Source organism: Astyanax mexicanus, chromosome 11, assembly GCF_023375975.1.
Source record: "Astyanax mexicanus isolate ESR-SI-001 chromosome 11, AstMex3_surface, whole genome shotgun sequence".
NCBI classification, from domain to species: Eukaryota; Metazoa; Chordata; class Actinopteri; order Characiformes; family Acestrorhamphidae; genus Astyanax; species Astyanax mexicanus.
Window position 1 is genome coordinate 50,986,275 of NC_064418.1, and position 13,366 is coordinate 50,999,640.

Sequence of the window (13,366 nt, forward strand, 5' to 3'; positions counted from 1 at the left end):
ATTCATAATACTGGATACTGAATAATTCATAATGAATATCAAATCACTCATATCAGTGTAGTTACTGAACAGTTAATAGTGGAACCTGACTAGTAACTACTAATTAATTACTACTAACTAATTAAAGAATACTCATAATCATTACTGAATATCTCATAGTAAATAATAAAGAAATCATAAGTGCCACAAAATATATACTTAAATCATGTGAATATTTATATATTCATTTGTAAATTCTAAACAAACTGTAGTAGATACTAAGTAATTCATAATGGGTACTAAAGACGTTGTAGTGTGCAATGAGTAATACAGAATGGATACTGAATAAGTCATAGCGTGCGCTGATGAAAATTTATATTGGATACTAAATAAGTTGTCGTGTACATAGAGTAATTCATAATGGATACTGAAAAAGTCACAGTGTGATATTAGTAATTCATAATGGATGCTGAATAATCCATAGTGTGCACTGATGAAAATTCATATTGGATACCGAATAAGTCATAGTGGACATTGAATACTTCATACTGGATACTGAATAAGTTGAAATTTTTAAATCTTCCAAAACCTTGTATCTCCTGTCTTTTACAGACCCTGTCCTGCACTGTGGTCCCGGTCTGGACCCTGTCCTGTTCCGCTGCAGGAAACTGAAGATGAAAGAGAACAGTACAGTAAACCCACAGATCAGAGGACAGCAGGAGGGGGGAGGAAAACACAGGCCGACGCCCACACACAGGGGGCGTGTCTGAGGGCTGTGAGGGTGATAAACACTGAGGATATTTCTATTTTTACCCTGCTGTGTTTCTCTCTCTCTCTCTTTCTGTTTCGGATATATTTTTTATTGCAGGGGTGAAATATAGATCTCATATACAGAAGAAGGTGAGCCTTTTAAATTATGTTGTGGGAACATATAAATTGGCTATGTGGTTTAGGAGGCGGAATAAAGCCAGTGGAGCTAAAAGGGTTGATGATAGGACGTGTGAAAGTGGAATATGAGTATTATAAGTTTGTAGACCATGTTGAGGAATTTGCTTTGGTATAGGAGCATGCTGATGTTTTGTGTTGATGAAGATTTATATATACAGGTGTTGGAGAATGAAACTGAAACACCTGGTTTTAGATACAATCTGGGTTAGCACCCGAACATCCCTTTCAGACAGCTTCCTCTTACAGCGTCCACAGTTAATCCTGTTGGATGTGGTTGGTGCTTCTTGGTGGTGTGCTGACATTACCCTGGATACCGTGGCTCTTGATGCATCACAAAGACTTGCTGTCTTGGTCACAGATGCTCCAGCAAGACGTGTACCAACAATTTGTCCTCTTTTGAACTCTGGTATGTCTCCCATAATGTTGTGTGCATTGTAATATTTAGAGCAGAACTGTGCTCTTACCCTGCTAATTGAACCTTCACACTCTGCTCTTACTGGTGCAATGTGCAATTAATGAAGATGGAACACCAGGCTGCTCCAATTTAGACATGAAACCTAAAATCCCACTAAAATGATGACAGGTGTTTCAGTTTCTTAATTTTTAAGTTGTGCTCAGTAACACTAATTAATGGAAAAGAGTGTATGTTGTAAGTGAGATGTTTTATTCTGGAATAGTAAAGTGAAGTTAAATGTCAAATGTCTCTCTCTCACTCTCTGTCCCTCTCTCTCTCAGTCCAGCCTGCAGGAGGGCAGGGTTGTGGGACGTCCCTCTGCTGGGGGACGGGTCTGTGGGACGGGTCTGGGGCAGGACCTGTGGGACGGGGACAGTATGTGTGTGTGTAGCAGCTGGTGAGGACATGTGGACACCACTGTGGCTTTAACACAGCTACACCCCCCTGTGTGTTTGGGTTTGGATGCCTATGAGACAGTAGAGACACAGAGAGAGGGACAGTTGTGGATTACTGCAGCACCTCCAGCCCCGCCGGACCGTCCTGGACCCGGAGGACCATGTCCAGTGAAGGTGACCCGGGACGTGACCCGTCCACCACGGCTCTGAGTACAGTTGCAGTGCAGGCGGGGGACACACAGATCATTATTTCTGTTCTAAAGGTAACTGAGATTAATATCTAATAATATCTGATTATTACTGAGATCTGACCTCATTTAATGTTCAGATAATTAACATATACAATAATTATCCCTTTAATTTATGTACATAACTTTTTCCAAATAAAAATATTGTTAATTAGAGCATTTATTTGTAGAAAAGAGCTTGATTTAAAGCTTTCAGACCTCAAATAATGCAAAGAAAACAAGTTTATATTCATAAAGTTTTAAGAGTTCAGAAATAATCAATATTTGGTGGAATAATCCTGGTTGGTTTTTAATCACAGTTTTTTTTTCATGCATCTTGGCATCATGTTCTCCTCCACCAGTCTTACACACTGCTTTTGGATAACTTTATGCTGCTTTACTCCTGGTGTAAAAATTCAAGCAGTTCAGTTTGATGGTTTGATGGCTTGTGATCATCCATCCATTTTAAGTGCTCTCTTATTTTGTTCCAGAGCTGTATATATACTAATATAAATGTTCAATATTTAATGTTCATAGTGAATTATTTATAATTCACAGTGGATACTGAACTATTCAATGTATTTGTTAACTAATTGATAGTAGTTATTGGGAAAAAAAAAACGTAATGAGTTATGGAGACTTCACAGTGGATTCTGAATACTAAGCAAACTGAATAATTCATAGTGAACACTGGACAATTCATACTAGATTTTAAATAATTGTTAGTAGATTTTAAATAAATAATTTGAGTAACTTTTTAATGTTCAGCTAATTAAAAATACATCAAAACTATACTTTAATTACAACTAACTGCAGCCAAATTCATTGGAATACAATAAATGTTTAGTATTCACGTTGGATGCTGAATCATTCATCCTGGATCCTGAATAGTTGTAGTGGTTTACATATAATTCATAGTGAATGCTGAATAATTCATATAAGGCACTGAATAATTTGTATTGGGTTATGTTGGGTTTGTATAATTCATAGTGGATACTGAATCATTTATACAAGATGCTGGAAGATACACTGGTACTGAGCAATTCATAGTAGATACTTATTCATTCATAGTATGATATGGACAATCCATGGTGGATACCATATCATTCATACTGGATACAGACAAGTAACAAGGTGCTGAGTGATGTATAATATATGCTGAATCATTCATACTGGATACTGAAAAATACATAGTGTATACATATAATGGATACAGAAAAGTACCTTAGTGCTAAATCGTTCATACTGGGCTATGGAAAATTCATACTGGATACTGAATCATTTATACAGTATAAGATACTGAATAATTTGTACTGTGTATAATTCATAGTGGATACTAAATCATTTTTGACTGGATGATGAAAAATACATTGGTACTGAGCAATTCATAGTAGATACTTATTCATTCATAGTATGATATGGACAATCCATGGTGGATACTATATCATTCATACTGGATACAGACAAGTAACAAGGTGCTGAGTGATATATAATAGATGCTGAATCATTCATACTGGATACTGAAAAATACAGAGGTACTGAGCAATCCGTAGTGTTTATTGAATTAATAATAGTGGTCAGAGTTATTTCTGGTCTAAGCAGATAATAAATCATTCATACTGGATACATAAAAGTACATTTCATCATATGTTGATTTAATATGATAAATTTCTAATTGTCCATTCATTCTTAAAGGTTGATACAATACAAAAAATGGCTAGATTCACATTATGCCAAAGAGTAAAGAATGTAAAAAATAGAAATGTAATTTTTTGTGTCTGCATATATATATATAAATATAAATAGTAACTATAGATAAAATTAGTTTTGATACCTATAGTAATTATATGATTAATGTGTAATAAAACTGCAGTGTTAGATTAGCAGCAGCAGAGCGCTGAGAGGGTTAGATATACATCAGCACTGTAAACTTTACGAGAATTTACGAGACATTTACACGAGACATAACCAATAACAACATGCTATTTCTGTAGGTACTGTATATGCATGCATTTCATACATTAGAGAATTGGTAGCATATTGGCTTTTAATAACTGATATAATACTGTGATTATTTTATTGATTCTTATAAGCGTTTATTAATATTGTTAATATGTGTTATTGCCCTTATGGTATTGTAGTGTTGTGACACTATAAAGTCATTAATTAAGTATATATGCTTGTATATTGATGGGATAATTTTAATTTTAATGTTAAATAATCCTATGTTTATTTAATATGAATGATCTCCTCTGCTGTGACGTCTCAGTTATATAACAGAGCTCTGAAATAATGGAGGGTAAAAGGATATTGATTTGTCTGCTGTTGAGAGACAGAGTCCTGTTTTTATAGTTATCAGTATTGATTAGTTCAGAGTCTGTTCACTCTTTCCCTGCTCTGATTATATCTCACTGTTAAAACCAGCGACTGTATACAAACCTGAAGGCTGGGGCTCAAAAAAATGAAGCCATAAATATCTGTACTGATGTAACATTCGCAACTAGTGTCTGTGTAGTAGAGAATAAATGCAAAACGTGTGTCTCAGACTGCCTTCATTGAGTTTACAGTGCATTTTAATGGATCAAAAGCAGAATATTTGTGATTATTGTAAATATTTCATTACTAACTCCTTTACTAATTATTCTATCAATATTTACTGCGATGGTGTTCCTTACCTCTGACAGGTAATGCTTCAATTAGGATAATTCACTAATGTTGAATAAAAAAATACATAGATAATATAGAAAAAATACATATCTCTTTAAGGGATTGGGTTTCCAGACAGGGATTAAGCCTAGTTCTAGATTATATGGGATTAAGCCAAATCATTGACTACTTATCTCTTTAAGGGGTCAGTTTCTCAGATATGGATTAAGTCTTTTTTTAAAGGGGTGGTTTTCTTATAGGGGATTAAGCCTAGTCCCAGACTATGAATCTCGTTTAAGTGGTTGGATTCCCAGACATGGAATGAACCCTAATCCTAGACTATATATCTCTTTAAGGGTCAGTTTTTTGGACATGGATTAAGCCTAGTCCTATACTATATATCTCTTTGTAAGGGGTCGGTTTTCCAGACCGGGATCAAGCCTATTCCTAGATTACGTGGGCTTTAGCCTAGTCCTAGACTACATATATCTTTTCCAGACCGGGATTAAGCCTAATAATGGACTACATGTCTCTTTAATGGGTCGGTTTTCTGGACTGGGATTAAGCCTAGTCCTAGACTACACATCTCTTTAAGGGGTTGTTTTTCCAGAGCGGATTAAGACTACTCCTAATTTACATGGGATTAAACCTAGTCTTAGACTGCATAGCTGTTTAAGGGATTGGTTTTCCAGACAGGGATTAAGCCTAGTCATAGTCTATAAATATGACATTACAGGGTTGGATTCCTGGCCTGGGAATACGCCTAGTCCTAGACTACACATCTTTTTAAGGAATTGGGTTCCCAGACAGGGATTAAACCAAGTCCTAGACTACATATCTTTTTAAGGGATTGGGTTCTCAGACCAGGATTAAGCCTACTCCTAAATTACATGGGATTAAGCCTAGTCCTAGACTGCATATCTCTTTTAAATGGTCAGATTTCCAGAAATTTATTAGATCTAATCCTAGACTACATATTCTTTTAAGTGGTCAGATTATCAGATATGGTTTTAGTCTAGTTCTAATCTGTATTTTACATTTAGTTAAAAATCTTCTTCAGAATGCTGTGTGGTCCAAGGCTAATCTTAATCCCTGTCTGGGAAGCCAAGCCTATGTGTAGTCTTGGATTAAACACCAGAATAATTTGAGTGTTCTGATCATTATAAGGGGATAAAACAGGTGCTATTTGGCTTTTAGGGCATTAATAATCTGTTTCCTCCATTTTAGTTAATTTGTAAAGGAAGAAATATCTAGATTTACACTAAACTTTTAGTAAAAGTGTTTTTAAAATTTTTATTCTGGGCGTGTCCGGTGTGTTTGACAGCCAGGGTGGATCTTTAGGGATGTGATCGGTGGTCGCTGGGATTAAACAATGGTTGTTTTTTTTTATTTTAAGACTCAGTAAGCGTGTCCTGATGCCGGACATGCCGATGTAATGTTGTGTTTATCAGCTCCGCCCCGCAGGGAGAGTGACAGCTGGGAAATGTACTGTACAGTGTTTTTTATCAGTGTACTGTCTGTATATCAGCTCTAAATTATTCATGCAGTTTACTTTAAAACAACATTTGGTAACATGTAGGAAAAACAACAAGTGGTAACATGTAGGAAAAGCAATAACAGATTAAAACATGCATATTATAAAAAAAATTGTATACACTTTTACAGGGATTATACAGGAACTTTAAGTCATTAACAATTATTACTCTTTTCTAACCATTTAGAATGAGTCTAGTTTGAGTGGTTGAGACCATTGTAGTTAATATTAATATTATTATAAAAATAAGTACATTTTTCAGTGCTTGTCTATTTACAATGGCAGCCAGTTTTGATTTTTAGTAGCTAGAGACCTAAAGCCTGATGAAAATCAGATAATCAGATTTCTTTTCAGATAATAATGTTTAAATTAAGCATTTAGGTGTGTAAATATGAGTATGTTTATAAAGTATATGTGTATATACAGCACCAGTCAAATGTTTGGTCACACCTTCAGACAAATTCAGTGTTTTTTTTTTTTTTGTCATTATTTTTAAAATGTCCTGCATTTAAAATTAATATGAAACTCATCCTAACTGAGATAACTAAAAACTATGTTAAACAAACCAGAATATATTTTATATATGTTTTAATAAATCAGGGGATATCTATATTCACACTGTCTGCAATCAATTAAAAGTTAAAAGTTAACTAGACTCTATACCATAAGTATAGAGTCTAGTTTTGGTTGATTTATTATTGGTTGGTTATTTTTTTTTTATTATTATTACTACTTATGTTAATCCTTTATTAGTCCCACAGTGAGGAAATTTACACTGTTAAAGGAGTAAAGTGATAGGAAAGCACAAAGTAGCAGAGGTAAATATTAACTATATAAACTAATATATATATATATATATATATATATATATATATATATATAATAAATGTGAATAATCAAATATATGGATAATATTTGCATCAATTGCACATAAAAAAAGCTGTATTGCATGTTTATCTATTGCATATTGAGGTATATTAGAGTTCTGCATCTAGTAAGTGTATTATTACTACTGCTAATGATACTATTCATAATAATAATTCCGTTTTATTTGTTATAATTGTATTATTATTAATGTATTAAAGAGCAGATAGAGTGGCGGGGGGATTGTAGTCCTGGCTGAGGTCCAGTGCACACTGCAGTGAAAGCCACGTGCTCAGAGCTCACCACCACATGCCTGAATAACGATCACTGCCAACACTCCTAAAATATACAGCACAATTACATATCCATCAGCCTGAGTATCTAACACTGCGTTTACCAAACCTGCAGCGCAATTCACACAAACTGCAGCAGCTGCAGGAGCTCAAATCAGCATTCAGAGGTTCTTCAGGTCGAGATCAGGATAATAAACTCCAAACTGCAGGTATTACTGAATTAATGCACTGTTATAAACACTATTCTCTAAAACACTTCACTGAGCAACGAATAATATTAATGCTTTACACCATATACAGCTCTGGAGAATATGAAGAGACCCCTTCAGTTTCTGAATCAGTTTCTCTGATTTTGCTATTTATAGGTTTATGTTTGAGTAAAATGAACATTGTTGTTTTATTCTATAAACTACAGACAACATTTCTCCCAAATTACAAATAAAAATATTCTCATTTAGAGCATTTATTTACAGAAAATGAGAAATGACTGAAATAACAAAAAAGATGCAGAGCTTTCAGACCTCAAATAATGCAAAGAAAACAAGTTCATATTCATAAAGTTTTAAGAGTTCAGAAATAATCAATATTTGGTGGAATAATCCTGTTGGTTTTTAATCACAGTTTTTTCATGCATCTTGGCATCATGTTCTCCTCCACCAGTCTTACACACTGCTTTTGGATAACTTTATGCTGCTTTACTCCTGGTGTAAAAATTCAAGCAGTTCAGTTTGGTGGTTTGATGGTTTGTGATCATCCATCTTCCTCTTGATTATAATCCAGAGGTTTTCAATTTGGTAAAATCAAAGAAACTCATCATTTTTAAGTGAAATGGTATTTTTTTCCTAGAGCTGTACATGTTTATAAGTGTTTAAACACCTGTACCTCCGATATTCCTCCTGAAATCACTTCTTACTTCTTACTCAAATCGCTGTATTTGAGATGCAGCTTCTTGAGTAAACTTTCAGATATCAACAATAAAAAATACTTTTTTGTACTATTGATGATATTAGATTATCAGTTACAGATATCTATTGTTACTTTACTACTACTATAAATTATAATTCTTGATTATTTAGAAAAAAAATTTATTGTTTATTATATATGTGTAAAAGTTTTATTTTATTTTATAATTATTTTAAATTTTTTATAATCTATTTTTATTTTTTATTCACTGTTATTTTAAAATGATTAAATGTAGTTATTAACTGTTAGTCAATCCCTGTTTTTTATAAATGCTTGGCTGCATTGAAAATGAGGGTTGCCCTCAATGTGCTCCCAAGTCAAAATAAAGGTTAATTGATTGATTGAAAAGCGTTGTTTACAGACAAAAGTATAGGTGCATATCAGAACGCTACTGGATACTGTAAGTCCAGGAACAGCCTCCTAGCTCTTTTGAGTAAAATACAAATTAAAAGTAAAATTATTCCTGTTTTTTTTTTTTAAACATTTTAAATTATTGGTAAAATCTGATAAAAACCCAAACATGATTTTTCGTCTTGTTCTGGCTACTGCGCTTTAGAATTATTAGAATTTTTATTATTATTATTATTATTATTATTATTATAACACTGTTGTTTTGTTGGCTTTACTGATCACTGTGAGTGTTCAGGATTGTGATGTGTGTGTGTGTGTGTGTGTGGATGGAGGAGGTAGACAGTAGTGCACCTCTGTTCACCTCTCTGTAAACACGACCTTCATTTATCATCACTGTGTTTGTTTGTGTGACGACAGAGAGCTCGGTTTATTTACTTTCAGCACAGTTCAGTCCTGTAGAACAGAGCGATGCTGAGAGAACCTATATCAGGTAAACATAAAGATCATAAAGAGTAGAAAAGTTCATCCAACAATATAAAATATAAAAAAACACATAAAAACGCATTTATTAAATTGCATTATTAATTTTAGTCTCTGAATTGTATAAATAATTAAAGAGTGAATTACAGGTATACTCAGAGTCGTTAAAGGTGGTTATTCTTCAGGTTGTTTTGCAGTAATAACAGTCTGTAACTGAGGAAAACGTGTGTTTCTGTGTATCTGTGTTTACAGAGTGGAGATCTGATCCAGCTGCAGCTCACTGAGGCTCATCCAGATCTGCTGGAGATCGGAAACAACCAGGAGGAAAGCAGGAAGCTTCTGCAGGAGCACGATCAGCTGATGACTGGACTTAAGGTACGGTTATGGTTATCTCCACCATCGTTACAGGTTACGTTACGTTACGTTACATTACGTTACATTACATTACATTACATTACATTACATTACATTACGTTACATTACATTACATTACATTACGTTACATTACGCTACATTACGTTACATTACATTACATTACATTACGTTACATTACGCTACATTAAATTACGTTACATTACGCTACATTACATTACGTTACATTATGCTACATTACGTTACGTTACGTTACGTTACGTTACATTACATTAAGTTACATTACGTTACAATACATTACATTACGTTACATTACGTTACGTTACATTACGTTACGTTACGTTACGTTACGTTACATTACATTACGTTACATTACATTAAGTTACATTACGTTACGTTACATTACGGTACAATACATTACATTACGTTACATTACATTACGTTATGTTACGTTACATTATGTTACGTTACGTTACGTTACGTTACATTACATTACATTACATTAAAGGTACATGCTGGAGAACCAGCATTTTCTCATTCAGATCTATTTAGTTATCATGGTCTGTACAGAACGTCCTCCTGATGTCAATCAATCAATCGATCAATCAACCTTTATTTTCACTTGAAAGTACGTTGAGGGTGACCCTCATTTACAATGTCGTTGAGCATTTTCAGTTTAAAAGAGGTTGAAAACATTTATTAAGAAATTTGAATTAATGAGGACCAAAATATTAAAAAATAATAAATAAAAGTAATACAAATTTTACATCATTTATTATAGATGAATAATATATATATATATATATATATATATATATATATATATATATATATATATATATATATATATATATATATATATATATAAAAGAAAAAGAAAAATAGGGGAAATTGTAAAAAGACCATTAAAATAAGCACATAAAAATTTAAGAATTTCTAAAATATAAAACTAAGAAAAAGAGAATAGTAGTGAAAGTAAAGTAAAATGATAAGAAATTATAAAATAAATAATAATGAACTAAAAACAAAGGAATCAAAGTAAAACCAATTATTTAGTTGTCTTGCCACTTTACTAGCCCTTAATTGCTCCTGCAAACTGGAATGGAGAATGTGTATCAGACAAAATCTAATTCAATCAATACATTTTATGTATTTAGTGCTTTTTACAACTGATGTTGTCTCAAATCAGCTTTAATTACTGAATTCTGTTTACAGGACAAAGAATTAGACGAAAAAAATTAAACTTTCTCTTTCGCGTTAAAATGGAATATTCCATCCATGCCATGTGGCCATGCCATGAACGCACAGGAGCTGCTTGTGAAAGACGGAACTAAGGTGAAATTAAGTGTACAAGTGGGATGTGAGCGAAAAAAGAAGGAAGAGGCTAAACTAAAAACAGATGCTCTTCCAAAACTGATAAGCTTTTTTAGTGTGTCAGCACCACCGGACTCGAATGTTTTGGTGGAGGAGGAGGAGGACGAGGAGGTGCCATATCCTCATTTATGACCCAACATCGCGATGGATGGTAACCATTGCGATGCCACGCCCACTTTTTTGTTTTTCCAGAAACATGCACTTACCTTCTTTGGGTCTCCTTCACCTAAAACTTTAGCAGGGATTGTATGGAAAAATATCAAATCAGGTATATAACTTAAATGAATTAGAGTCAGGGATGAAAATTAAAATACCCTACTGCTACAAATATGCCTAATTGGCATATTATTCTATTATTTATTATTATTCTATTATTATTAAGATATTATTATTTATATCTAGGTTACAGCTTGTCTTCGTTTTTTCTACATGTCTGTATTAATTTTAAACATTTCATGTTATTCATGCAAATAGAATAAGCCTGCTCTTGTGCGTCGGGAAACTTGCTCATTGTCAACCAGTGTTGGGCACCTTAATTTGAAAAAGTAATCAGTTATATTTACTAGTTACTAAGGAGTTACCCCACTATAAATGTAACTAGTAAAAGTAATTGACTTACTTTAAATTATGTAAATTCTATTATTATTATTAGAAAAATAACAAACGAAAATAAACCCAAAATGTTGACAAAAATATAATCTAACGAATTTTGAAACATAGAAACGAAAAACTTTAAAATGGTATTGATATAACATAATATAATATAACAGCTGCATCAAACAGTTTAGCGTCAGTCACAAGGAAAGCGCGCGTGGCATTGCATTTAAAAAAAAAAGTTTTAATAAATAAGGTCCTCTGAAATGAAGTAAAATACATGGTAGTAAAAAATATTGAATTCACATATTTATTGATATTTAAACAAGAGAAATCAGGCAAAATGCGCCGCGCTGCGCTCTCTCTCTCTCTCTCTCCCGCAGCGCGGAGCTGAATTCAGCGCGAGGCTAGAAATAATTTGAAAACTCAGTTTAGTTAAATAAATTAAGATGAGTGAGGACCTGTAAAGTTAATCAAATATTGTCAATATAAAGGATAGGTTGAGGTTTTGGGGAGCTGTTTCAATTATTTGAAACGGAAACTAACTGAAACTGATATTATTCTGCGCACTGTTAGATAGCTTTTGATTGTGTTTTAAATGAGTTTTTATTTTATATTAATTATTTTTTATTCATTGTCAATAGTTTTAGTATTTTATTGATCAATATTTTTTTTTTATTGATGGGCCCCCAAGCTAAATTCGCCTTGAGCCCCCAAATTGCTAAGTCCGCCACTGGGTAGAGAGCCAGAAGGTAACATAGACATGGAGGCTCCCTGAAACACTGGCATCCACCCACTTCACCGTCCACAAACCTGAGTGACCAAACAACACCAGCAGCATCTCAGTTTACCCACAATTCCCTCTGTCCATGGACCCCTGGATCTGCAGCCTTATCTAAAGAGAGAAACATTAATTACCAAAAGCTAAACTAAACAAGTAAGTTTTCAGTCTAGACTTAAAGATTGAGACTGTGTCTGAGTCCCGAACATATTCGGGGAGATTATTCCAGAGTTGAGGAGCTTTATAAGAGAAAGCTCTTCCTCCTGCAGAGCTCCTCTGAATTTTAGGAGCTACTAAGAAACCAGCACCCTGAGGTCTAAGTACTTGCGGTGGTTCATAATAGGAGATGTGGTCTCGCTAATACTCAGGTGATGAGCCGTGTAGAGCTTTAAGAGGAGAATTTGATAGGAATCTGGTAAAATTGTCTATTTTTAGTAAGATTAAATGTAAAAAATATATATAAATACATGTTTTTTGTGTGTTCTTTTGTGTTTGTTTTGTGGTTGTAATTTTGTTGGTTGGGTTTACTGCATGTTTTGTGAACTGTAAAAGTGTCTGCAGCTGGTATCTGTTCACTGATCCAGTAACAATGCTAGTTTTCACAGCAGCTCTTGTTCATATTCAGTGTTGTGTATGGTGAATTTAGGCATTAGCGTCAGAGCTAATATTTTGCATATGTTTTAACACACAGGCGCTCTGTGTTACTGTGTATACTGAGGCTGAGTAAAAACGTGCCATTGATTCAGAAGCACAATAGATTAGTTGAATGTGGTTCTGCTGGGCTGTATCAGCATGAGACACGAGTTCTCCACAGAGCACCGTGTTCTGATCCAGCATGTGGGAACTCCCCGCCCTGAGAATAGATAGAAACTGCAAGACGAGCCTTTAATTAAACCCTCCACCACGCTGGCACTGCTTCATCACATGCCAGATACGCTCTGTATTTATACATCACTGAGTGCATCTTAAAGCATCTGTTCATCAGACGATTTCTCCACTTTCACTTCAGGAGACATTAGCTGCTATAGCATGTTTTTTTACCCTGTTAATCTGACTTTCTGATGTTTTAGTTTGGGTCAAAATACAGGGTACAACAGTAGTTTGGGTACAA

The 13,366-nt window shown here is 33.9% G+C and overlaps 1 protein-coding gene across 4 annotated transcripts in view; it reads left to right on the forward strand.

Moving 5' to 3' along the window:
- The first annotated feature begins 1,741 nt into the window (after positions 1-1,741).
- ccdc141 (coiled-coil domain containing 141) overlaps positions 1,742-13,366 on the forward strand; it is a 54,529-nt gene continuing 42,904 nt past the window's right edge. For all 4 annotated transcript variants that reach the window (XM_049484658.1, XM_049484659.1, XM_049484656.1 and 1 more), the window contains exons 1-2: positions 1,742-2,039; positions 9,387-9,509. In XM_049484658.1, the coding sequence (XP_049340615.1) occupies positions 1,938-2,039; positions 9,387-9,509 (225 nt within the window). In that variant the 5' untranslated portion in view covers positions 1,742-1,937. The remainder of the gene's footprint in view (positions 2,040-9,386; positions 9,510-13,366) is intronic.